At 47.9% G+C, this 27,972-nt stretch overlaps 1 protein-coding gene across 7 annotated transcripts in view; it reads right to left on the bottom strand.

The window, feature by feature from the left end:
- The window catches only part of PLS3 (plastin 3), a 59,015-nt gene extending 32,462 nt beyond the window's left edge, over positions 1-26,553 (bottom strand). For 2 of the 7 annotated variants that reach the window (XM_053274279.1, XM_053274280.1), the window contains exons 1-2: positions 5,856-5,963; positions 55-184 (exon numbers count right to left, since the gene is read on the bottom strand). In XM_053274279.1, coding sequence (XP_053130254.1) covers positions 55-184; positions 5,856-5,948 — 223 coding nt within the window. In that variant the 5' untranslated portion in view covers positions 5,949-5,963. Of the gene's footprint in view, positions 1-54; positions 185-5,855; positions 5,964-10,906; positions 11,055-11,304; positions 11,514-26,534 lie in introns of those variants that run through there. The other 5 variants (XM_053274284.1, XM_053274282.1, XM_053274286.1 and 2 more) reach the window with 5 other exon arrangements.
- Positions 26,554-27,972: the final 1,419 nt, after the last annotated feature.

Here is a 27,972-nt window from a genome sequence, read left to right as displayed (position 1 = left end):
TTCCAGTTTGTGAATATGTTTCAGTCCAGTGCTATCTGCACATCATTGGAATACCTGAGTAAGAGTGCTGAGTGCCTTCGCTGGAGAGCTCCGAGGTCCCACCAAGGGCACAAATCCCTTCTTTTCTGTTGATGGCTTTTCGGAATGTTTTAGCAATGTCGCTGCTCTTCACCTCTTGAAAGATCTAGATGTTAAAAAACAAGATTGAGAAGTTTTAAAAAAGATCTTAAAAAACCCAAGATCTAGAAGTAAAAAAACCCCAAAAAACCCCACCGAGATCTACAAGTTTAAAAAGATCTGGGAGGAAAAAATCTAGAAGTGAAAAAAGCAAGCACCAGTTTTAGGCCTAGCTCTGACCCAGAGGGCAACTTGTGTCTGAGGTGTACCATGATCATCATCCACTTCCCACTTTTCTGTTTATATTTAAAAAAAAAAAACAGCACAAAGGTGCTTACAGAGATGGAAAATAAATTACAATAAAACATACATGAAAGAAAATGTTGGCCAGTTCTCGCAAGGCAAAACCTTCCACAGTCTGGGTAACACCACTGAAAAGATTCTGCTGTCACAATCTTAAAAAGTGGATTAGACATTCTGGAAGGTTGCCCCAGTTCGGGATCAGCAGGTCTTTGTTTCAGGTCTGCTGTAGAACATTACACACCCCATTTTCATCACAGATACAAGTCATGGCAATCAGAAATTCTGCAACAGGTTTGGATGCAGAGGGTTCTAAGTCAGGCCTTGACAATTTATTTATTTTTTGATTAAGGAGGCAGCTCAAAAATTTAGAAGCCTGATAGCAGCGGACACTCATAAAAATTACCGGACTTCATGATGGACATTGTGTGTGTAAGTGGGGTGGGGCGGGGCATGTGGGGATGGGCTTTTCTTTGTCCTCTTTCCAACAAGTTGGAGCAGAAACAGGGCTGCCTGGGACAAATAAAGATTTCATTGACTCTGCCTCTGAATATCCTAGCCTAGGCACCATGGTTAAAGTTCTAGGCACCATGGCTCCCTGGCGCCCGGGACTGAGAGACACTCCTGCCTGCAAGCTTGGACAAGCCACTGCCAGTCTGTGTAGACAATACTGAGCGAGATGGAACAGTGGTCTGACTCATTATATGGCAGCTTCCTATGTTCCTAGACCCTATTTGTTTGAATACGCATCTCTCTCATGAACAAGTCCAAAGCCACAGCCCAGCTGACAATCTCCCTTGAAGCACCACTGCACAGGAATGTACTAATGCAGAAGCGGGTCTCACCCAGGCATGTGGGCACCCATAAGAATGCTGGTGATGGCCGATACAGCCACCCTGTCTCAATAACAAAGTTGCTATTTATTTAATCAAAGGAGGTATTTATTCACAAATCAGTTGAGTGTTTGCTTTTACTTGCTGGCTGAAATCAGAGGCCATGACAAGGAGGCACCCACAAGGGCAGGGAACACCCAGCGGGAGGAGCAGCCAATGCCGGTGAGCTCATCCAGAGTAAGAGCAGAGTCACGGCCATGCCAAAGAGAGCAGCGCCCAGAGGAAAAGCCCTATCTGGGTGCGGACTGGAAGATGCACTGCTTCACCTGCCAGGAAGGACTGTCAGTGTCTGGGTTCCCGCCTCATTCATTCATTCATTCATTCAATTTCTAAACCACTCTTCCAAAAATGGCTCAGAGAGGTTTACATGAAGAGACAATTAATAGATAGATAGATAGATAGATAGATAGATAGATAGATAGATAGATAGATAGATAGATAGATAGATAGAGTAAGTAAGTAAGTAAGTAAGTAAGTAAGTAAGGAAGGAAGGAAGGAAGGAAGGAAGGAAGGAAGGAAGGAAGGAAGGAAGGAAGGAAGGAAGGAAGTAAGATGGATCCCTGACCCCAAAGGGCTCACAATCTAACAGTCACTGGAGGTACTGTGCTGGGGGCGGGTAGGGCCAGTTACTCTCCCCCTGCTAAATAAAAGAGAATCACCACATTAAGAGGTGCCTCTTTGCCAAGTTAGCATTTGGAGAGCAAACAACCACAGTGTGGCATTTGCGGCTGGGATCTGCAGCAGACGTAGCTCTCCGGCGGTGATTTTCTAAATGGTGCAAAATGCTGCCGGGCTGTCTTGCTACAGGGACTAAAATAGTCCTGTTAGAGGGAACACTGCTGCACTGGCAGGCAGCAGCTTCTCCAAGGTTTCAGGCACAGAAGGGCCTTTCCTAGCCCTACCTGGAGATGCTACCAGGGACTGAACCACTGTTCCCTCTAACAGGGATTCACAGATGTTGTTGGCTACAACTCATAGGAACCTAGGAAGCTGCCATATACCGAGTCAGACCATTGGCCCATCTAGCTCAGTACTGTCTTCATAGACTGGCAGCATCTTCTCTAAGGTTGCAGGCAGGAATCTCTCTCAGTCCTATCTTGGAGATGCTGCCAGGGAGGGAACTTGGAGCCTTCTGCATGCAAGCAGAATGCCAGGTGCTCTTCCCAGAGCAGTTCCATCCTCCAAGGGGAATATCTTATCAGTGCTCACACGTGCAGTCTCCCATTCAAGTGCAAACCAGGGCAGACCCTACTTAGAAAAGGGGACAATTCATGCTTGCTCCCACAAGACCAGTTCTCCTCCGATTAAAATGGTTAAAACTGCAGGTGCCTTGTTGGGGGTGGGGAGAGATCCACCACTCTAGTTCAGGAGGAGTGCATGCTTCTGTTTTCTGCAAGGTAAGAACAAGGTCAGAGGCTCTGGCCGTGACTGTGTGCTAAGCAGCAGCTGGGTCAGAGGCCTTTCCCCCCTAGTTTAAGACCTGGGTTAAAGACCCTCCAATCCAGCAGCTGCTTAGCACACGGCGGAAGGAGCCTCTGGCCTCAATCCGAAATGGGGAGCATGTGCAGGTCCTCAACTAGGGGAGAACATGCCTCTCATCCTAGTCATCATCATGTGAACTGCCCTAGCATAAGGCAGCTTCCTATGTTCCTACGTAAGCTTCTCCTTTCCGGTCTAGAAATAGCCCTAGCATCTACAAATGTATGCTGTCATGAAGGGATGTGCAATTTCCCCCGCTGAACATTTGAGGAAGAGAGCTGGTCTTATCGTAGCAAGCATGGATTGTCCCCTTTGCTAAGCAGACTCTCCCCTGGTTTGCATTAGAATGGGAGACAGCATGTGCGAGCATTTGAAGATGTTCCCCTTAAGGCAGGGTCTCCCAACCTGTGGCACTCCAGCTGTTGCTGAACTACAACTCCCATCATCCCCAGCTACAATTTATTGTGGCTGGGAGTTGTAGTTCAGCAAAAGCTGGGGGAACTCAGGTTGGAAACCACTGGCTTATGGGATGGGGCCACTCTTGGAAGAGCACTTGAAAGCTTGCATGCAGAAGGTTCCAAGTTCCCTCCCTGGCAGCATCTCCAAGAGAGGGCTGAGGGAGACTCCTGCCTGCAACCTTGGAGAAGCTGCTGCCAGTCTGCGTAGGCAATCCTGAGCTAGATGGACCAAGGGTCTGACTCAGCATAAGACAGCATCCTGTGTTCCTTTTTGTGCAGAATTGGTTTCTAAACATTTGAAGCTGGATGAAGAGAAGATCAGGCCTGATACCCAGAAACAGAAGTGACTTCTCCCAGCTGCTCCTTTCCTTTCTGGTTTCGCAGAGATGAGAGCACCTGCTATAAAAGGGTGATGAATGACAGCTTTTCAGTATGCTGTAGGTGCCCTTGCTATAACCAGAGGCAAAGCGTACCAGGAGTATATGGGAAGATGCCTGCTTTGATCGTGGTGGCTGTAGCTAAGGAAGTTTCATTTATGCATGTTCTGGTTATGCAAATGCTTTAAAAAGCTGCTTGGGACAAGGTGTGCATATGTTGTGTGTGTACACACACTATGCCATTAAAGACAGTGTCGTCCAAGGCCTGAGTGGTTCAGGACAAAGACCAAGGACAGCTGAATGGAGCCTCCACATGCAGAGACTGTATACCTTTGGATGCCAGATACTGTGGACAAAGAGTAACATGGCCAAGTCATGGCCACCTTCAGCCTCTGTTTCTGAGCTTTCTGGCATTTAGCTGCCGTGCAAAACAGAAGGCTGGACTCGGCCGTATGAACTGTTTGGACATCCATTCCCCAACCTCTGGCAGCACTCTCCAACTTTTGGCTCAAAAGTGTACATGCAGGTCAGTTCAAAGTTATGGATTTATCCTCCACCCTTGAATATAAATATTTGCAGGGTAAGCTTATGCTTCATCCAAACAATACAATGAAAGTCATGATGGAGACAGAGAGTTTGCGGTGAGGAGCGTCAGCTAGAACCACAGCAGCTCTGGTGCAAGGCCTCGTCACTAGCTCACAAAGTAGCTTTGGAGAAGCCACCGTCTTTCTGCCTCTTAACACAGGAATGATCCTCAAGCCCTACCCTGCTGCAGAGCCGCTGCCAAGAGGACTGAGAATTTGTTACCTTCTTAAAATGCATAAGAAGCTGTTTGAACATACAAGAAAAGCACAATATAAATCCTAAACATTAATAAATTATTATTATTGCTACTGTTGTATTTCGATCATCATCCTTAGTGTTTGGTAACTGGAGGACGACTCCCTCTGTACAAATACAAAGATGATGGATATTTATATACTGCTTTTCAAATAAGAAGTTCCCAAAGCAGTTCACATAGCTATAAATAAATAAATTTCTAATATGGAGGCTCCATAATGGAGGAGATGGAGCCTCCATTACTTGCATTCAATTTTGCATTGAACAGCTATCTATAAAAACTCTGCCCTAGTCTTTTAAAGTCCCTGTTCACGGCCCCCATCACCGGAGACTACAGTGAGAATTGGGGCGGGGGGCCTAGACATTTGGTCTATTGGAGAAGTTCTCAAGCTTGGGTTCCCAGATGTTGTATACTATAGCTCCCATCATCCCCTGTCACAATGGCAGAATCCCTAGTCTGGCAGAATCCCTAGTTCCTCCATGGGAAGCACAGGCTGGTCTTGTGGCAGCAAGCATGACTAGTCCCCTTAGCTAAGCAGGGTCTGCCCTGGTTGCATATGAATGGGAGACTAGAAGTGTGAGCACTGTAAGATATTCCCCTCAGGGGATGGAGCCGCTCTGAGAAGAGCATCGAAGCTCCAATTTCCTTCCCTGGCATCTGCAAGATAGGGCTGAGAGTGATTCCTGCCCGCAACCTTGGAGAAGCCGCTGCCAGTCTGTGAAGAGAATACTGAGCTAGATAGACCAATGTTCTGACTCAGTATATGGCAGCTTCCTATGTCCCTATGACTCAGTACATGGCAACTTCCTGTGTTCCTACTTCAGATATAAGGGCTGTCCTCACGAGTGGCTTCTCCTACCCTAGTTTCGGAGCTGTGCACACTTCTGATATCTGACCATGTGTTAGATAAAAGTAAGGTTGGAGGAGAATAGCTTGCTCATCTCGGAAATCCCAACCAGACAGGACAAGCACACCCTCCCCAGATTTTGTCCTCAGTTTCCAAATGAGTTAGGAGCAAAAACCCTCCCACCCAGCTGAGGTTTAAACCCCTTCCCCCAGCTCCCGAAATAGGGAAATATGCTTCTCTTACTCTAATGATAACTGGGCGAGCAGCCCTAGTCTGTTTCAAAGCACTTCACAACAGGAGGGTAATCTTCCACCAGATTCTTAGAACATGCAAACTGGTCCCATCAAAAGCAGCAATTCCAGTCCTATGAGCTACGCTGGAGGAATCCAGGTTCAAAAAGGTTAAGCCCTCCTACCTTCAGACTGCTTTAACAGTAGCAACAAGGACAGATTACAATAAGTTGGCCCAGCAAGCCGCTGTGGGCCCATCCTTGCTGTCACACGCTCCCTCAAGCTATGAAAAGTGAGCTCTCTTTCTCTGTACCTGAAGCCAGAAGCCTTTACAGGAACTGCTGTTCCAACACTGCCTCTCGAAATCCAAGCAAAAACTCTTTGGAAACATTCTGCACAAGGTCATCTCAGCAGCCCAAGGAGTCAGACAGATGCAGCCTTCAGACCACAAAGGTTAGGAATGAGATGGCACAAGAACCACCACAGATTAGAAACAATACATTCTAACAGAAGAGACATTCCAACCAGCCAGTGGAGGCATTCCTAGCAAGGAAAGGATGCACCCCCACACGCCAAAAAGTCAGCCCTGCAGTCAAGAAGGAAACTCTTTAAAAAGCAGCAGCCCACAGAGGGGGAGGATTTAATTTCTATAAATATATTCATACTTGAAGCCCATTCCATCCTATGGTCAGGACAGGTAACAGAGGCCTGCTCTATTCATGGAGTTTTGAGGTCGCAGAATTTGTCCCATCACAGACTGCAGGGAGATACCACACTCTGCCACGTGAAAAAGTCCCCAGAAGTAAAAAGCTAGCACAGACCGACTCCATGTTCTGCTAGTTTTCCACTTGCAGGGAGTGCTTTTATACACCAGGAAGCAATTAAAAACCATGATTCCCCCACCTGTATCGTGCAGCAGCATTCAAAAGAGACGTCCAAAGCCGCAAATGGCAAAAACAAACACACAATCAAATCACGGCAACTTAATTGTCACAGCAGCAACAAGTCACAATCATCTCACCAACCACGGTGAGATGTGGCTTATGACATGACACCAACCATCTCACCAACAGCAGCAGGACACAGAAGAGATAGTCTGATCCCACCAACGCTGTTGGCTTTTTAAAAAAAAATTAGGACATTTCTAAACCAGGGCTCAAAGCAGCAAACAAAATAATGAAATACATACAGCAAATGTGAACCACTCTCTCAAATAATTACTAACCGAAACAACCTCCACATAGTGCCTAAATCAACCAAATACATTTTAGTGTTTCTCTAAGTTCCCAGCAAACTTTGAAAGCCAATGCCATGGAGTCCTTGCCTCTAGATTCTACCATCCTTATTTGCCACAAAGACTGGTCAACAGATGCTTGCTAATGGCGGGTACCAGTGTTCCCTCTAACAAGGATTCCCAGATGTTGACTACAACTCCCAGAATCCCCAGCTGCAAGGGCTTTTGCTTGGGGATTCTGGGAGTTGTCGTTAACAACATCTGGGACTCCCTGTAAGAGGGAATGCTGGAGAGTACCTATCCGCCTGCAGGCGACCAAGCAAGGAAGCATTACAGGGTGGTTTTTCTTCTCTTCTAGGTCACAAATGGTTAGCATAAACAAAGTACAAAGTTACTGTAGGCTAGTTAACTTTCATGGACTTATTTACAAGGTTAAAATAGGCAGGGCTAGAAATGGAGAGACAGCCAGCCAGTAGGAATGTTTGGGTCAAACACAATAGGCTGGTTCTCTAGGGTAGGGCAAGCATTGTACCCCAGTTCGTGAGCTGTGTGCATCCCCGTTTTCTGATTGGGTGCTCATGAGAAGCAAGGTAGAAGGCAGGGGAAGTGATCGTCTGCAAACCTCGTGTTGGGAAGGAGGGCTCCGTCCTACCTAGCAGCTGTACCCAGCTGCTGAATGAGGTAGGAACAAACACCCCCAGCATGAGCCTTGCATACAATCACGTCTCCTGCCTCCTGCTGTGCTCCTTATGAGCAGACCATCAGAAAATGGGAATGCACACAGTTCCCAAACTTTGGGTGGGACAGTGATGTGGTGTTTTTGGTTAATCCATTCCTTGATCCAGGCAGCCTTTGAATGGGGCTTTAGTTTGTTTGTTTATTTATTTAAAATGTTTAGACCCCGCCTCTACAGGACACTATTGCTTGGGGTACTGCAGTACACTATTGCTCGGCTCACAACATTTATAAAATAGGGACCTATTGCTGGTCCTCCTGAGAACCAGCCTAACATGGTTGTTAGGGGCAGCTGGCACCCCCTTCCCCCACCATATGCTGCTCTCGTTGGTTTAGGGAAAGATTTGCACAGTGATCACGAAAAGCCCTGCCTAGTGGAAGCCTTGCAGCCAAGGCCTGAGAAATGGCTGCTTCCAAAGGTGGATTCTGGCCGGGCAAAAGTTTAATGGGCAAACTGTGGCTAATTCATCACTTTGGTGGTGTGCAAACCTGTTGGAAGAAAGGGTGCTTTCCGGAGCCAGGGGTGAGGTGAAGTGCCGAGTCTGGACAGGTTCAACTCCCAGCCCCACCCATAAGCGCACTGAAGCAGCTTCAGGGTTTCACTGTGTCCTTGTAAGCAGGTGATGTGGAATCAAAGGAGAACATTAGGAGGATACACTCTAAAAGGTAAAGTGTGCCATCGAGTCGTTTTTGACTCCTGGCGGCCACAGAGCCCTGTGGTCGTCTTTGGTAGCATACAGGAGGGGTTTCCCATTGCCATCTCCCGTGCAGTATGAGATGATGCCTTTCAGCATCTTCCTATATCACTGCTGCCCGATAGAGGTGTTTCCCATAGTCTGGGAAACCTACCAGCGGGGATTTGAACTGGCAACCTCTGGCTTGCTAAGTCAAGTCATTTCCCCGCTGCACCATTAGGTGGCTGGTCTAACCCAACCCAAATCTTCAGGATTTGTATGTAATTCAGCTGTCCTGTTTCTGACTAGGTTCAAAGAATATTTTCCTTTTTTGAAAGAAAGAAAGAAAGAAAAGAAAGAAAGAAAGAAAAGAAAGAAAATTATTGCCCCATTAACTGCTCTTTAACCAGACATACAGGAACTTAAAATATACTATCAATCAATCAATCAATCATCTTTATTACAGTGCAAGACCAGCATAAGATAAAACAGTAGAGTATGAATCAATATCAAATTATAAAATAGAGTTGTATTACTTTAAAATTATGACTCTACTACCCCTTGGGGGGGGAAACAGAGGCAAAACTGTAAAATCACCAAGACTATAGTCATAATTATAAACCTCTATGTTTAAAAGGATACAGTCATATAATATAAAATATGTATTAAAATGAAGTGGCTAAAATAAGATATGTAAAATAGGATAGCTAACTGGGAGGAATGAGCGGGCAAATAAAATATCCAGCAGTTAAAAGCAATACAAGCCTGATACACGGTTATGGACTGGGAGTCGGGGCCCTAAAATATACTATTAAAATGGGATTCTCTGAGATCCCCCTGTAAACATTTGATTCCATACCACTTGCTTGCTCCGGAGACAAAAGAAGTGTCGGAATAGGATGCAAGGACCAGATTAAGTTCAGTTCTGATCACAGATGAGTTGGGTTTGCCCAGGGAAGGACCTGGGCTTATGCCCACATTCCAAACCTTTTAAGAACAGAGTTGCAAAGGGAGCCGCTTATGGGTGGGGCATGCCTCCTGTCCCACGTGGCATTATGGGCAGCCTCTTAACTTGCTGCATGGCTGTCTTCAAACCATTTAAAACAAAAGCTGCGCTGGATAAAATGTGATCTGAAAGTGCCTCTTTGGGGACAGAGAGATGCATCTGCAGGCAGCTATTCCATTTCCATTGGGATAATTTTGAATCGATAATTTATACTGATTTTTAGCCTACCGTTGCCTGTCCTGAAACTAATGGAGCAAACAAGAAATAAAGAGGGATGGAGACGTGCATGATGGCAATACTTCTGAAACACTGGTAGAAGAAGAAAATGGCCCTTTTATATAGTGGTATATAATATAATGAACAGTATATAAAACATAATATATATTCGGTATATAAATGGAAAGCCGCTTAATGGCACAGTGGGGAAATGACTTGATTAGCAAGCCAGAGGTTGCCAGTTCGAATCCTCGCTGGTATGCTTCCCAGAAACACCTATATCGGGCAGCAGCAACATAGGAAGATGCTGAAAGGCATCATCTCATACTGCGCAGGGGGAGGCCATGGTCAACCCCTCCTGTATTCTACCAAAGACAACTACAGGGCTCTGAGGTCGCCATGAGTCAACACTGACTTGGCGGTGAAAATATACCAAAATATATAACCGCCAAAGTATATAACTGCCCAGAGACAAAAGTTTGGGGCGGTGTACAAATTAGATAGATAGATAGATAGATAGATAGATAGATAGATAGATAGATAGATAGATAGATAGATGATAGATAGATAGATAGATAGATATGGTGGAAGAAAATGGCTTTTTATATAGCGGTACAGCACTTAAATCAAATCAATATAAGCAGCATATAAATATAAATATATATAAGCAGTATATAAATATTTGTCGTCCCTGCCGTTTATGTTGGATGAGACACACAAAATTTGGCCTGAAATCCTGCACACAGTCAGGAGGCCCACCGCCTGGCACCAAAAGGGACTGAAGCAGGTAAACTTTGCAACCCTGGAATCCAGCCACGGATTCCTGCCTCAATAGTTTCACAATGAAGCTTCAGGAGGCCAGGAGATCACAACACCTGCAAGAGGGACCGGCAAGAATCACGGGAGAACAGCCTTTGCCATTCTGCTTGGCTGCCCTCCCGCTCTCCATTCTAGGGCAAAGGGGAGCTCTCTGGAAAGTGTCCATTCTGCGTTTGTTCTGCAGAACCCCACTGCTCCCATTTCCCCAATGCTCCCCCAAGTTCCTCAAAACCCTCCTTGCCCCCCACTTCACAGGATCAACTTGGAAGTGGGTTTTAAAAGAGTCCTGGGTTTAAATGACCCTCTTGAGAGACCACTCCAGTGCTGGCTTGGATCCCGTGTGTTCAGACACGGACTCACCCAATTGCTTTCGCGAGGGAACCAAGGAGGATGGCAACAGTGCTAAGCCCACGGGAGAGGCACAGACACTGATCAAAGTCCAAACCCAAATCAGTGCTTGCAAGAAGCGCTCTCAAAGGTTTGCTTCTGTTTCTCTCCAGCCCCAGCATGCAGCTCCAAAGGCGAATCAAGAGGGCAGAAAGAGACACACATCCACACACACATACTTAAGGGAGAGGAGCCACAAGAGAACGCCAAGCCTCCGAGTTGCACTTCGCTGCACTGCAGCAGAAAGTGAGCCAAAGTTGAAGCTCCGGGTTCCCGGCTTTCCGCCTCCTTACCTAGCCCCGTCCGGATTTGGGAGGCGAGCAGACCTGTTCCCTTGCCTGGCCCGGCGCAAGATGGAACTTTCTCCCACGCCCAGAAAGTTAAGCTGGAAGCCCAGCATTCCTCTCACGGCTGTAATGCTAGGCAAGTCACAACACTTCCTGCCAGCAAATGAGAGCATGCTGACAGGCGGCGGAGACATTTAAAGCCCCCACCCCACCCGCCCGCTGCTCCAGAAACTTGCATTACACAGCAGAACTTCGCCTCGGCTCTCCTGCTCTGAGCAGACAGCTCACAAATCCAGAGATCTGATTTTGTGAATTGCGCCAAAAGCACAGCAGACGGTTTCGGATGCAAGCAGAGATCCCTGCCTAGGACCTCCGCCTTCTCCGTGCAGTTCCGAAATGCTCACCCAGGGGGGAAAGACACTGCCTTGTCTGGCGCGGTGCCTTGTAGCTTCAATTCACGAAAATGAAATTGATTCCCAAGCAGAGGAACGGGACTTCTGTCGAATGCGGAGGCATTCACCTCGGGCGGCTCTGTTGCCCCATCGCTCCTAGTCACCTCCAACTTGAGCGGCTGAAGATTTCATATTGTTAAAGAGTAACAGCGGCTGACAAGAGGGATCCAGCCAAAACATTTTTTTTTTTTAAAGGCGGCGGGGTGGGGGTGGAGGTGGAAGCCACTCCCATTCGCCAGCAAAGTGAGTCACCTCCTGATTGGTATTCCTTAGCCATGACCTAGAAATTTCGCTTCCACAGCTGAATTTTGCCAAGGTTCCTTGGGAGGAGTGGGGTGGCCGTGTTAAATATTAGAAGAACTCTGCAAGGATTTCCATATGTGCATGGAGGATTTTTTCTGACCTCCTTTCTGCTGCAGCCTCCCCGCCCCCTCACCACACACCACACACACAACACACTTGAGTGCCGGCGGCGGGGGGGGGGGATCCTCAGGAATAGCACTGCGATGTGGCATGAGCGGGGAGGGATATTGCGGCGGAAGAGGAGAGTAGCAAAACCCCCTCACACATGAACAGAAGTGCCAGGACATTTTGGATTGGTGCCAAGGAAAACAAAGTGTCAGCAATGGTTTTAGGAGCAGAGAGGTTCACAGTATATGCATATTTGCACATAGATTCGGAAGCAGAGATGGTGCAGGAACATAGAAAGCTGCCAAGCCAGTCCCTTGGTCCATCAAGCTCAGTATTGTCTACACACCGGGGCTGCTGAACTTCGGCCCTCCTGCAGATGTTGGCCTACATCTCCCATAATCCCTGGCTACTGACTGCTGGATTATGGGAGTTGTAATCCACCTAATCGCGCAACGGGGAAATGACTTGCCTTGCAAGCCAGAGGCTGCTGGTTCGAATCCCTGCTGGTAGGTTTCTCCCAGACAAAGGGAAACACCTCTATCGGGCAGCAGCGATATAGGAAGATTTTGAAAGGCGTCAACTCCTACTGCACGAGAGATGGCAATGGGAAATCCCTCCTGTATTCTACCCAAGACAACCACAGGGCTCTGTGGGATCCAGGAGTCGACATCAACTCAACGGCAAATTTTACCTTTAGTCCAAAATGAGCTGGAAGGCCAAAATTGAGCAGCCCTGGTCTACACTGACTGGCAGCATCTCTCCAAGATTGCAGGTGGGAGTTTTTATCTGCCCTACTGGAAATTGAACCTGGGACACTCGGCATGCAAAGGAGATACTTTTCGTTCATTCATTCATTCGATTTCTATACCGCCCTCAGGGTGGTTTACACAGAGAAATAATAAATAAATAAGATGGCTTCCTGTCCCCAATCTAAAAAGAAACGTAAGATAGACACCAGCAACAGTCACTGGAAGTACTGTGCTGGGGGTGGAGAGGGCCAGTTACTCTCCCCCTGCTAAATAAAGAGAATCACCATGTTAAAAGGTGCCTCTTTGCCAAGTTAGCAGGGGTAACTTGAGCGTAGCTCTTCCGCTGAGCATAGCTCTTCTACTGAGCTACGGCTCCCATCCCTGGTGAAAAGGAGCCTGCCAGCACATTCGAGCCCTTGAACCCCACTTCTGCCTGGATCCTATTCACTATTTATTTTATTTTATTTTATTTAAACATATTTTTATACCGCCCAAAACTTACTTCTCTGGGCGGTTTACAACAACATAAAAACAAAAAGTAAAACATTAGTTAAAACAAAAACAAAAAGTTTAAAACATTACAACAATTTTTTAAAATTTAAACAATATTTTAAAATGGCATTAAAACCATTAAAACAATTAAGTAAAAGGATCCAGTTGATAAACATAGCCATATACACTGCTTCCTTGGAGAAAGAATGGGGCATAAATGTAAACCAGGAGTGCACGTTAGTCCTGCAGCTGTTTTTGGACTGCAACTCCCATCATCCCCAATCACGGTGGCCAATAGACAGGTATGATGGGAGTTGTAGTCCAACATCTGCAGGAGGGCCAAAGTTTCGCAGCCCTGCTTTTGGTTTGGCCCCCTCAAAATGCAGAAGTGGCAGGCAGCTACCCATTTAAAGAGCTCGAGATGCCATCCCCAGATGAGGCAGGTCCTCTGGAAAGGGTTCTGCACCAGCCTGCATGTTTTTTTCTGCATCAGCATAGCTCCCTTGTGTGCAAACCAGGACAGATGCTCCCGCTGGTTAAGTAGCCCCAAAGGCCCAGTTCTACACTTGCCATCAGAAAGGTTGCTAATGCAAGCAGAAAAGAGACACGCATGTACCTTGCCTGGGCACCAGGGAAGCAAAAAGCAAAGACTTTTTGCCATGGCATTTATGGCATCCCCTCCTGCAATAAAGATCTATCTTCATTTTATGGCCATCTTTAGACAAAATAACCTATAAACAGGAAACCTTCAGCAGTGAGATCCCTGTCCCTCTCTCTTGATTTAAAGTAAGTTCACAGTCAATCCATTTTCCCATCCTGAAGAATACCGTATTTACCCAGATCAAAGACGAGGGCCCCACTCCATTCCTGTTAAATATCAGGGATGGGATGGGATGTGTCTTAGATTCAGAGTCCTCTTTCTTTTGGGTAAGCACAGGTATAACTTGTATTTAACCTCTCTCTTTTTAAGGCATCTTCTTAAATTCAGAGTCACCTCCTATTTGGGTAAATATGGCACACGCAAACCTACAGAGCATGCCCACTCTGTAGATTAACAGCAATACTTTTCCTGCATCCCCAAAAGCCCCTCAATTTCCCAGCAGCAACTGGAACAGCAGCCACAACCATTGCTGGCATTTCAGTCTCCAAACTCTGCCGCAAGGGCAGAAGATACGCCTTGGAGGGTCAGCTCACCGTCATCAGATAGTATTCATTTCTGTTCTTTGCAAAACAAGTCACCCATAACAGAGCTTATCTACCATGGAGGCACCATGTGGCTTTTCCGACATGGCAGGACCTCCTGCGGTTAGGAACGCCACCCTGTGGGTGCTGCCTCCAAGACAGCTGCAACGAATATCCTTGGATTGGTATATAGATGGCTTCTGCTTCCGACAGCCAAACCACAAGACATGCAGAAGACCCGTGATCACATCTCTTTCCTAAGGAAGCAAGTCCCACAGCTCAAGAATGCATTGTGTGAAGAAGTCCATCCATCCTGTCTGTCCTGAATCTATTCCCCTCCATCCACTGCAATGGATGATTCCAACGCATCATTCTAGTGTGAGAACCATAGCATATGAGATGGGCGGGGGGGGGACTTCTCTCTCTCTCCTCCCCCAATTTTCCCAACAATATGCATCATTTTATAAAACAGGAAGACAGGATATACTGAGTAAGATTATTGGCCCACCCAGCTCAGCACTGTCTACACTGACTGGCAGCAGCTCTCCAAGGTTTCAGGCAGGAATCTCTCCCAGCCCTATCTCCCAGGATGGAACCGGGGAGTTTTTGCATGCAGTGCAAATAATGCAATCACAGGGAGCTCAGGGTTTGATCTGAAAAGCAGTGTTGGGTGGGGGTGGGGGTGGGGGTGGGGGGTGTCCATAAACCTCCCCACAGCTGGTTTCCCCAACCTAAATTCCAGGGTCCCTCCCCCAAGTTTCTGTGAGAAAGAAACTCCCGCAAGCTTCTATGCAGAGAGTGGGGTGGGGGGCAGGGGCGTAACTACTATTAGGCAAGGGGAGGTGGCTGCCTGGGGGACCCCACAACTCGAGGGGGCCCTCAGAGGCAAGTCACATGACTATATATTGTGAAGTGTGTGTGTGTGTGTGTGTGTGTGTGTGTGTGTGTGTGTGTGTGTGTGTGTATCAGTGAGGCGCCCATTTTAAAATTTTGTCTCTGGGCCCATTCCAGCCTTGGTACACCCCTGGTGGGGGGGCAGAAGAGCTGTCATGCTGATCTTTTCCCCACCAGGTCTAATAACTTCATGGGAACGATTTGGACCAGGAAAATGGCTTTGGGGGAAAGACAACTTCCCTCACAGTACTGCTGCTCCAGTCAAAATTCAAGCACAATGCCAAGGCTGCATTAAGATTGCTGATCAAGGGTCTCTTGGATGCAATTTAAGCCTTGTGAAATTGGGGGCAGGGGGCACACATTCACATTTTCAGATGATCCAAAACGAATTTCTGGATGATCAACTTCACCAGATGCTCTTCCAGGATCAGGGCTACTGGACAACAAACACAGTAGGGTGGTTCACATGAGGATTACTAGGGTAGGAGACTCCTCTAGGGATGCGCACAGAACCGGCAGGGGGCCGATTCAGAAGCAGGGGGATAACTTTAAGGACGGGGGAGGGTACACTCCCCCCCACATACACACACCCCATGTTTCCCCCGCCAGCACTCTCTGTAGAACTGGTCCAGTGGGGCAGCAGCGTACCTCCATGTCGCCCCATCCTCTCCTCGGACCAGAAGTTACCTGCATGCGTGCGCACGTCACACGCACGCCCAATGTGTGTGCAGACGAGCGTGATGCACGCACACACACACACAGAGACAGGTTACTTCCAGTCAGAGGAGAGGACAGGGCAGCAGGGAGGTACACTGCCGCCCTGGCGAACTGGTTTTACAGAGCGCCAGCGGGGAAAACATGGTGGCGGCAAGGATATCCATGATGCAGAAGCCAGGGGGTCTCAGCCCTGCCTCAACACGGTCAGATCAGTAGCAATCTCACTTGGCGTCTAGGGATGTGCACGAACTAGTTTGTGCACTCCTGGGAGGTGGGGGTCCTTTAAGGGGAAGGGAGGGTGCCCTTCTCTGCCCTGGCGACTTTCCCTCCCACCGTCCCAAAAACGTTGGTGCAGGGCTGCCTTAAAGGATCCCCCTGCCTCTGAACTGCCTCAAATACCGGACTTTCGAACCGGTTCCAGAAAAAGGAGCACTGAACCGGTTCATGCACATCCCTCTTGGAGAACTGGAGGGCCCTACTGTCAGAGAATGGAAAACCAGTATCCAATGAAATATGATGAGGCAGACCCGGAGACCTAGAGCTTGAGCTAGAATGATGGGAGTTGTAGTCTTCGGCCAAGCTTGCGAGCCTCCGAGTTAAGATACTTTAACTGTATCTTCACACACACACACACACACACGAAGTGATGCCAATAGTTGGTGACAATGCCAGTTTCTGTGCCCCATGTCATTTTCCCAGGCACACCCTGGAGAGGAAGAATCAACAGTAGCCAGAACTGTCCATGGAACGGTTTCACTTTCTGGAGCGTGGCTGGGAAAGCCAAGTTTCTCAGGCTGAGCAGAGCCTGACTTCTGCTCATGAACTCGCTCTGTTTATGCACACCACCCCACTTCACACACTTTTGAGAGTCTGAGATGATTATTTTATCTATTTATTTATTATATTTGTACACAGCCCCAAACCTCCATCTCTGGGTGGTTTACAGCAACATAAAACAAATTAAAACAGAAGTTAAAACCTTAACACAACTTAAAACCACAAGTCTAGGAATAAATATGTCTTGAGAGACTTTTTAAAAAGTTGTCAGAGATGATGCATTTCAAGAGGCTCCAATAGAAGGGTCGCCCCCTGCTTGACTCAGTCGCGTGCTCTGTTGCAAAAAGCATCCCAGAGACATTCGGTTCTGTCTGGCAGTTTATTTTTAAAAGCAGAGTCTGCTTTGCTGCTAGCAGCCAAAAAGGCTAGCAAGAAGAGTTCTGAAAAAAAAGAAAAGAAAAGGAGACAGAATATAATGGGGGAAAATGACACACACAAAAACAAAACAGGAGGGAGAGAGAGAGAGAGAGAGAGATGCAGTGGCAGAGAATGCAACAACAGAGCATTAACCTTCAGCCCCCAAAGCCCTCTGAAACAAGATAACATTAGGTCAGTCGGCCAGGAGAGAGAAGCTTGACAGACCTGCTTGCCAGGCCAAGGAGTTCCCTCCCTCCCTGTGAACTCTTGGCTCTTAGCAAGATCACACAGCTCACCACATTTTCTTCCAGTAGTGGCCACCTTCACATCACTGCAGAGGAATGCTTCTTCAAGGGCAACACCAAGGTAGCTACCTGGCCCGGTTGGGCAGGCTCTTGCTAAGGGAGGCAGGAGCTTCACACTGACCCTTCCACTCTGTCCCACCTTTCCCCAACACATGAGCAGAAAGCTGAATCCCGACGGCAAAGAGCATGTTGCCGTCATTTATTATTCATAAAAGCAGGTAGTGTCGGCAAAGCACTTGTAGGGAAAGAAAGTGAACAGGCCTCTGCCTGCAGGCTCACAATCTCAAGCGGCGGCAGGGGGGAGAGATGGTGCTTGGAGGGGAGAAAGGAGGAAACTTTGCACTCCGTGGATCAGATGAAAAGCAAGCAAAAAAAGTTTTAAAGGTATAACCAATATAATAATTAACCTGCAGGAAGAAGGATCAAAGATGCCAAGTAGAACATCAAGAAGGAAATGCAAGAGATAATGTATTAATAATGACTTCAAAGCAGGGCAAATAGGGAGCCAGGGCTCCATGCATAAGGGATCAGGGCTCCATGCATAAGGGATTATGCCTCAAGGAGTCATAAGAGACAAGAGGTCTGTCCACACACCCATTTTGAGGTGGGTGCGGGCTCGGGCACTGTGTTACCCTGGATGCAAGCATCATCGCAGCTGGGCTCTGCAAACCCAGGAAGCAGACCATCAGGGTGCTGCAAGTCATCAGCTGCACACCCCGCCCCTCCATGAAAGGTCCTCCAAGGACCAGTATGCTTATGCAGCCCTGCTGAAGCTACTTCCATTTAATGAGCACAGAATGTGCTTTGGAGGCTGGTGTGTCCCTTTCAGCCAGCCGTTCTGGCCGCAACTCTCTATGGTTGCCACGTGGGTGTGACGTGTGCCGGTAGCCTAGGTAGGAGCAGCGGGCAGGTTCTTGAAATTAAAGGACCAGGATAGGAGGACTCTCTGCTCCTCCACCAGTGTTCCTCCTAACAGGGATTCCCAGGTGTTGTTCACTACAACTCCCAGAATCCCAGCTGCAATGGCTTTTGCTTGGGGATTATGGGAGTTGTAGTCAACTACATCTGGAAATCCCTGTTAGGGGGAACACTGTCCTCCACCCTGGCAAAAACCTGGGTACAAAACTGGGTAGCCCTGCCGAGAGTAACCCACCTCCTACCCTGATTCTAATGGCTGTGTAAGCCAGCCTAAGGTTTTTCTGCAGCAACCAAGTGACTGTTGGTTGTGCCAATGGGCATTTGCATCTAACAGGTTGCACATAACCAGAGAGGGCCACAAGAAATAATGCAGGCCTGCAATTCTGCATACAGGACAGCTCCTTTGTGCTCAGAAATTCACAGGTTCAATCCCTAGCAGCATCTCCAGGTAAAGGTTAAAGTGTGCCGTCGAGTCGGTGTCAACTCCTGGCGCCCTCGGGGCCCTGTGGTTTTCCTTTGGTAGAATACGGGAGGGGATTACCATTGCCTCCCTCCACGTAGTATGAGATGATGATGCCTTTCAGCATCTTCCTATACCACTGCTGCCCGATAAAGGTATTTCCCATAGTCTGGGGAGCATACCAGCAGGGATTCAAACCAGCAACCTCTGGCTTGATAATCAAGTCATTTCCCTGCTGCAATGGACCAAAAATTGCAGCTTGCTATTATATCTGCATCTCATCAGGTTGGGAAATTTGTCTGCCTTACTTACTTACTTATTTATATACCACTTTTCATTAAAATTATCACAAAGCAGTTTACAATACTGTATAGTTAAAATACACAAGCACAACAAGTAGAGCTATTAATATAAAAATAATCTAAAAAAATTTTAAACCTCTATAAAATAAGAAAACGATTGTTCTAGAAGATCTCTTTCCTCCTCCTAGCTGTGCCACAGAAGCACATGGAGAAGCTGCCCAGCAAGCCTCCAGCAGATATATATTTGGCTTTAATTCCAAGGATGTTTCTTGCCTTTAGCTCTTCTCTGCACACCCTTGCCCCCAAGTGCTAAGACACAGTAAAGCCACCGACTCAGAGCTAAATTTAAAACATCTCCTGCTTTGTTCATCTTGTCAGCATCAGGAAATGAATGGGTAGAAGGAGCTTATTAGAGGCTCCGAGAGAGACATTTGTCTGCATTGTGCTCAGATTATGCTTTTAGCCTACAATTCTGCATTTCTCCTGTGCCAATAAGAAGGAACCAAAACTCATAGGGAAAAGAATGCACTCCCTTAACAGCATATCCCGGCTTTTAAAGATGCCAGTAAAAGTCTTCTCCTTTGTTTTAACAACTGCTGTGCTTGCTACCACAAATATAGCATGAAAAACAGAGTAGAGGTCAGGTCACATAAGCGGGACGTTGCAAGCAAAGCACGGAGCTGCCCCTTGACATTCACTTCCCGGTATTCGGGCTGCTTGAAGCCTCTCAGAAGTCTGCAAGAAGGAAATTTACAAGGCCAAATTGCAGAGTGCCAATGGAACATAGGAAGATAAGCAAAGGTAAAGTGTGCCGTCAAGTCGATTTCGACTCCTGGTGACCACAGAGCCCTGTGGTTTTCTTTGGTAGAATACAGGAGGGGTTTACCATTGCCTCCTCCTGCGCAGTATGAGAAGATGCCTTTCAGCATCTTCCTATATCGCTGCTGCCCGATATAGCACCAGCGGGGATTCGAACTGGCAACCTTCTGCTTGTTAGTCAAGCATTTCCCCGCTGCGCCACTTAAAGTGACAGGAAGATAAGTAGCTGCCTTATACCGAATCAGACCCTTGGTCCATCTAGCTCAGTCTTGTGTACACTAACTGGCAGTGGCTCTCCAAGGTTTCAGGTAGGGTTCTCTCCCAGCCCTACCTGGAGATGCTGCCAGGGGGTGAACCTGAGACCTTCCACATGAAAAGCAGATGCTCTGCCCCTGAGCTATGGCCTCATCCCCTAAGGGGAATACCTTACAGCAGATAATGCTCACGTGCAGCCATCCATCCAAATGCAAACCAAGGCAGACCCTACTTAGCAAAAGGGGCCATTCATGCTCACTGCCAGAAGACTAGTTCTCCTCCCCACGGAGGTCTATGGATGTGAATCCGCTCTCAACTTTGAAGACTTCTGTAACAAAGAGCAGAGTCAGAAGTAGAGTTAACGACTTCCAGACAGAAGAATTCTGTAAGTGTACTTGGGGAGAAGGGAGCAGACCTCTGGTGGCAACTAGGAATATGTTAAACAGCCAAGTAGCACTCTGCAGTCAGATCTGTCACCTGTCAGAGCCAAGGCCAAGACTTTATTCCACTGGACTACGCAGGCTGGCAAGCATTCGTTGGCTCTGTAAACGGCTATCCACTAAGAGAGACAACCAGAATAGGTAGAGTCCCTACAGCAGGGGTGGGGAACCTTGGCCCTCCAACTGTTTTTGAACTACAACTCCCATCATCCCCAGGCACAATTGTGGCTGGGGATGGTGGGAGTTGTAGTTCAAAAACAGCTGGAGGGCCAAGGTTCCCCACCCCTGCCCTACAGGGTGGTAACGCTCAGTCATGTTCCCCGACAGACAGAATAACAGAATTAGAGCTGGAAGGGACCTTGGAGGTCTTCCAGTAAGGATGTGCACAAACCGAGGTTTGAGCTCTGGTTCGGTGCCACAGGGAGGGGAGCAGAGAGTGGGAGCTTTAAGGAGAAGGGGAGGAGGTCCTTATCTGCTCTCCGTCGCCCCATGCAGCTTTCTGCTGGGGTGGCGCTCGTCCCAAGTACCCGTGCACAGTGCCAGCACGCACATGGCATCTGCGCATGCCTGGGCACTATTTGCATGGTCAGCAACACCAAGCTGACCACGCAAATGGCACCCACGCATGCTGGTACTTAGGGAAAACGCCACCCCAGCAAGAGAGCAGGTAAGGACCTGCAGGTAAGAACTTGCTTTCCTCTTTCTTAAAGCTCCTGCTTGCCGCTCCCCTCCCCATGGTGCCAAATCGACGAGGTCCGAACCGGTTCGGTGCCGAACCAGTGCTCGAACCTCGGTTCATGCACATCCTCATCTTTCAGTCCAACCCCCTGCTCGGTCCATGCACCCCTCACAGATGGCTCTTCAGACTCTGCTAGAAAGCCTCCAGTGGAGGAGAGCTCACCACCGCATGAAGCTGGCAGTTCCACTGCCAAGCAACTCAGGAAATCCCTCCTAATGTTTAGCCTAAACCTGCACCCCTGTAATTCCAACCCCTTGGCTCTAGTCCTGCCCTCAGAAGCAACAGAGAACAAGTTTGCACCTTGGTCAGGGTGCCCCCTTATTCCCTCCCACACCCAGCTGGCACATGAAGTGCTTGCCGGGTGGGAGTGTGAGACCCAACCTTCTCCTCCCCAGCCAGATGCTGGCTGTACTGGAGGTGAGGGGAGCTCAGCCAGTCAGTGTTGACTGACTGGGCAGGGATGCGAGAGGGTCCAAACAGACCCTCTCCCGGGCACCGGCCCCACCCCCTGCATCTGATGTCAGATGCAAAGGGGCAGGGCCAATGCCGAGCTCCGTCAGAGCTTCCCGTCTGCGGTTCATGGAATCACCGACTGAGATTTCCTTTCCCTGCCTCCTTGAGAAGGCAGGGAAAGGAGCTCCCAGAACGTGATTCCACGAACCGCTGACTGGGGAAGAGAAGCTCTGATGGGCTGAATGGCCCCATCCTCAGAATTGGCCCCACCCTCTTGCATCTGATGTCAGACACAGGGGCGTGGCTTGGGGGCACACACCACTGTAAAGCCTAGGGGGCGGGGGAGCTGTTGAAGGACTTTGTCCTCTGGCTGTGGCCAAGCTCCCTACACCCCCCGACTGCAAAGGCTCGATCCTCGAGAATTTCTCCTGGACCCAGGACTAGGATAACACAGATCATATTACTAAACACCAAAGAGGATGAAGAAGGAATTAGCAGAGAGGTCTTTGACTCTAGTACCACTATTGCTTTTCAATGAAGGTTCTCAAAGTGGCTTGCACAGAGCAATAAGAAGATGGTTCCCTGTTCCCAAAGGGCTCACAGAACAAACACAAGAGAGACACCAGGAACAGCCACCGGAAGGATGTTGTTCTGGGTCTGGATAGGGCCTGCTGCTCTCCCCCTGCGATATAAGAGAATTTTCACTCTGAAAGGCACTTCTTTGGTCTAATTAGCAGAGGACACTCTCTCATCAGACAAAATTAGCCCAAAAGGCGTGGGTTTCTCCAAGTGCCGAAGTTGGCTAAAATCCAAACTGGCGGAACCTCCCAGTTTTCACGGAAGTGGCCCATCGCCATAAGAGTGAAGAGGAGATGGACTGGATGGCAGGAAGTCCTACCAAGTTGCTAAGCAGAAAGCAAAAGGCTGCAATCACCGCATGCAAAACAGACTACCGGGCACAGTGGCTCTGTCCCGAGATGAGTCAGGACCGTCACCATAGGAGAGCAATTATGCAATGTAGGAGGGACGGTTGGGAAATGCATAACCAAACCTTTCCATAATAGGCCATGCAGAAGGCAGATGTCATGTTCTCTTTGGAGCGTGTTTACCTTTTAAAGAGGCAGACAAGAGGCTACCTGCCTGAGCACGTACCTGCCACTTACAAGTATCTCCCTCCCAAATAGGATCCCAAGAACAAGCAAAGGAAGGAAGGGAAATCAAAGTTAACTAAAGTAAGTTGACACAGCAATGTCCATTTTTACTTTAACCCAAGGTTGCTGTGCAAGCTTGGCCCTCCTGCAGATGTTGGACTGCATCTCCTATCCCCCCCGATTACTGGCCATGGTGGCAGGGGATGGTGGGAGATGTAGTCCAGCAGCAGCTGGAGGGCCACAGTTGTGCAGCTGTGTGCCTTCTAACAGGGATTCCCAGATGTTGTTGACTACAACTCCCACAATCCCCAAGCAAAAGCCACTGCAGTTGGGGATTGTGGGATTTGTAGTCAGCAACATCTAGGAATCCCTGTTAGAGGGAACACAGTTCTGCAGCCCTACCTGACTAAGAAAATAGATGATTCTCTGTCCCAAAGGGACTCAGTCTAAAAAGAAACACAAGACAGACACCAGCAAAGGTCCATGGGAAGGATGCTGTGTTGTGGTTGAATAAGGACAGATCCTCTCTCCCTGCCAAGAGCCACCACTTGAAAAGGTGCCTCTTGGCCCAGTGAGCAGGGGCAGATTTATTGATCTTGCAGACCATTTCCTTCCCCTGCTATCCAGACACCACTTCTTAGGGCCTTGACAGAAAAAGCTGTTTTAAAAAACAGTTTTGCATCTAGTGTGCCAAGGGATGTCTGCATTTCACTTACCCACAAGAGCACTCATGCAAAAAAATATTGTAAAATATGGCTTCCCCAAAGGCAATGCCCCACAGTTTCAAGAACATTGTTTTTTTTAAAAAGGTATGTGTGCCTTTTCCTTCTTTGGCATATACATGAACACCTTTCTGTTTTTAAATTTCTCTTAGGAGTGAAATTCTCTTAGGAGATGGGGCTTTAGCTCAGTGGTAGAGAGTCTGCTTTGCATGCAGAAGGTCCCAAGTTCACTCCCAAGTAGAGCTGGGGAAGACTGCTGCCTGAAACTTTGGAGAGCTGCTGCCAGCCAGTGTAGGCAATACTGAGCCAGATGGCTGAGCCAATAGCCTAAGGCAGCTTCCTAGAAGGAGAGGGCTGTAGCTCAGTGGAAGAGCATCTGCTTGGTCTTCAAAAGGTCCCAGGTTCAACTCCTGGCTGCATTTCCAGGTAGGGCTGAGAAGGACTCCTGCCAGTTGCAGGGGAGTAACAGCAGGAGAGAGAGCATGCCCTCAACTCCTGCTGTAGGCTTCCAGTGGCAACTGGTGGGCCACTGTGTGAAACAGGATGCTGGACTAGATGGGCCTTGGGCCCGATCCAGCAGGGGTGTTCTTGCGTTCTTATGTAACCATTGGAGAGCCACTGACAGCCAGTGTAGACAATGCTGAGCTAGATGGACCAATGGTCTGACTCAGTATAAGGCAGCTTTCTATATGCCTTTGAAATTGACCAGACCATCTGGTATAGTCAATTTCAACCTCTCCATTGAATTGTGTCAGACCAAGGTAAGGAGCAGCCACCTAACCGCGCAGCGGGGAAATGACTTGCCTAGCAAGCAAGAAGTTGCTGGTTCTAATCCCCACTGGAAACACCTGTATCAGGCAACAGCGACAGAGAAAGGTGCTGAAAGGCATCATCTCAAACTGCATGGGAGGAGGCAATGGTAAACCCCTCCTGTATTCTACCAAAGCCAGCCATAGGGCTCTGTGGTTGCCAGGAGTTGACACTGACTCGAGGGCACAACTTTACCTTTAGGGTAAGGAGCTACAATCAGGAATTCAGAAACAGGAAATCTGCAGTCTGCTTCTCACAACACAGCAGATGAGGTGGCAAACCTGTGTCTGGACAGTACCATTTCAAACTGCTGATGGGGACTCAGATGATGAAATGCTCCTTTAAAAAAAAAAATAAATCCCTGCATATAACATGACTAGGATGTCAGCAAGAAGCATTCTGCCTCTCCAATGTGCTATGCAGAGAAACCTTTGTTCCTCTGGGGGGAGCATTCCATCATGTGACCTCTCACCAGCAGCCCGACGTTTGAGGATTATAATGATACCTTTCAGAATGATAGAATTGGGGGCAGAGGGGAAAGGAGCATCAGCTGCCGATTACGCCTGCACAGACCTTGCTCAGGAAGAAACTCCCTTTTAAAGTTAGATAACCAGCCACCCTATGAGGAAGCATTCGGCATCCCTGTTTTCCTGTGTTCTGTAAAACCATCCCTTAGCCCCTTTAGCAATAGCAATAGCACTTACATTTATATACCGCTCTATAGCCGGAGCTCTCTAAGCGGTTTACAATGATTTAGCATATTGCCCCCAACATTCTGGGTACTCTTTAACACGAGAGCGTTTGGAACTTAGTTTCTCTGAGCACTCATCAAAAGCAAAGTCCGGGAAGGGGAATATTTCCAAGAAAGTTTCATTAGGTACTGCACTCCAGAAGCCCAGGAGAGGTAAACCTAAAAAGAAGAATGCAATGGCCAACATGTTGCACAAGGCAATGCTGACATTCCTGACCTGCTGGGTTGTTGCTCACATGAAAGCTACTCTCAACGATGTTGCACAAGAGAGCACTTGCACAACTATTTAAAACCACTTATGGGCACATGCACGGCACTGTTTTCAATTAAGTACTGCTGCAACGGTTCCTGTGCTGTTTTAAACAATTGCACAAATGTGCACTTGCAGAAGTGAGCATGAATTGCACCCTTTGCTAAGCAGGATCTGCCCTGGTTTGCATTTGGATGGGCCAGTGCTTGAGTGCACTGTCTGCTGTAAGATATTCCCCTTGGGCTGCAGCTCACTGGTATAGCCCCTACTCTGATTGCAGAAAGTCCTAGGTTCAATTTTTGGCAGCATCTCCAGGTAGGGCTGGGGGAGGCTTCTGCCTGAAACCCTGGAGAGCTGCTGCCAGTCAGTGTAGACAATATTGAGCTAGAGAGACCAATGGCCTGATTTGGTTTAAGGCAGCTTCCTATGTAACACCAATGGGAGTGGCTTTCGTGTGTGCAGCAGCCTAGAAGGTCAGAAGTCTCAGGTGTTGCCCTGAGCATCATGTCAGCCACTGTTCAGAACAAGAGTTGCTTCACTGTTAGATTGCACAGGCTTTAAAAAGACAATTTTACTATAGGAAGCCATCCAATCAACACGGTTTCTTTGTCTGGGATCTGCCTGCAAGACCCGATTTCCCCCAACTTGAAAACAAAATCCTTTTGCTCCAGGAGTGGCCACTATACCCACGATCACAAGAGGCCAATAACCTTGGAACAGGAAACTGCTGTTGCTTTAATGCCCCAATTTTCAGCTTCCCAAAAACATCTCATTGTTCCCTCTTGGATACAGCAAGGGTTCTCAAAGCAGGTCCCCAGATGCTGTCGGACTACAAATCCCATCATCCCCAGCTACAATGGCCAAAGGCACAATGGTTAAAATCCTCAACTAGAAGAACCTTTAATCTAACCCAGCAAGACTGTTCTTATATTTTGACATCCTGGTGGCTATTAGACAAAGTCCTCACAGCCTTTCTTCTAATTCAGGAATCATGTAGCTAAGGCTCACACTCCCCATTTATTCTCCCCCATCCTACCAAAAAAAGCCAACCCCAAAAGAACTGGGCAAAGCAGAGAACACCAGCCGATATTCCAGCAGGGCAGAATTACCTGGGCACTCCCCGAACGGAGCAGAAGCAGCTAATATTTAACTTGTCTCCTTGAATTACCTTTGCCTAGAAACTCCTAGTGTTCTTTAGGAAGAATTTCAGCTTTGCAGTGTTCAGAAGCCTCTGCCGATATGGGGACACAGTGTCAACGACTACTTGCTTTCTGGGCAAAGATGTTATTTTTGCAGTACCCAAGGCTGGGTGTGCCTCAGACTCTACCCAGGCCAAAATAACCATTATGTTCCAAAAAGACTGATGTCTGGCGACCTTTATTTATAGATCCACATCTTCTGTTATTTAGGGAAAGTGACCTCACTTCTTTGGGTTTTTAAATACAACAACATCTGATGAAGAATCAACGAAGAGGAAAATCCATTCAGCCTCTGTGTGAGCTGGCTACAGGAAAGCAGGCAGCGTGGAGAGCTCATAATTAGCACATCTGGATCCTGCACTCAGAAGCTATCAGGATTGTCAATCCGTTAGAAAGCAGAAGAGAAACCCGCCCTCCATCATATTGCATCCGGGCTGACACGATATCCATTCAAGCAGGCTTGCTAACAGCCACTTGGTTCCCTCAGAGACAAGAACCTCCTCTGAGTGACCAGGCAAAAGAAGTTCTTGCAAACCAGGAGATCGTTGGGTCTGATTCTGCCCCTTTGGGCAGGTGCTTCACCAAAATGGTTAAAACAGGTACATGTGGACAGCAGGTGGGTAAGAAACCATGTTCTTATCCTTTAATGTCATACTATATAATTTTTTCTGTGAAGACCGAGCACAATCCACAGGGCATTTCTCCTGCACAAGCCATGTTGGAATTAATGGGGTCTGCACAGGAAAAATACATGTCTTTTCTTGTATGACATGACTGTATATTCCCACATTCTTTCACACACAGACACAGACACCCAGGCTTCCACAGTATCTCACAAACCACACCTCTGAGATTATACAGCTTCCTTAGGCCACTTCCACAGACAATTAAAATAAAACTTGCTTCGAGACCAAAGGGACAAAAGAAGCTGCTTTATACTGAGTCAGACCATTGGTATATCTAAGTCAGTACTGTCAACACTGACAGGCAGTGGCTCTCCAAAGTTTCAGGCAGGAGTATTTCAGATGCTCTACCACTGAAGCCACAGCCCGAGCCCCATAGCGATAGGACATATTTCCATATGCAGGATCTGGGAATTTTAAACTGCTGGAGTTAATCAGTTCTGAAAGGCACCTGCATGCAAATAGCACAGGCATGTACGGCAGGGCAGGGCAATTCCCAAGCACCAGTTTACTATGGTGCCTGCAAATTTCAGTGTGCTGTCGGAATCAGGACAAAGATGAATGCGATCAGGAGGGGTGAGCAAGCAAGTCAGGAGTCTCCCTACCCCCCATGGATGAGAGGGCAGTTTGGTCCTAAAGCCAAAGAAAATTTGTTGAGGCCTGGCATACACGTTTAGTTGAGAGTTTAGGAACATAGGAAGCTGCCTTATACTGATTCAGACCA

The sequence above is a fragment of the Hemicordylus capensis genome, chromosome 11 (assembly GCF_027244095.1).
Source record: "Hemicordylus capensis ecotype Gifberg chromosome 11, rHemCap1.1.pri, whole genome shotgun sequence".
NCBI lineage: Eukaryota > Metazoa > Chordata > Lepidosauria > Squamata > Cordylidae > Hemicordylus > Hemicordylus capensis.
The sequence above is the reverse complement of the archived record's forward strand: the minus strand, read 5'-3'. Positions and strand labels throughout refer to the sequence as shown.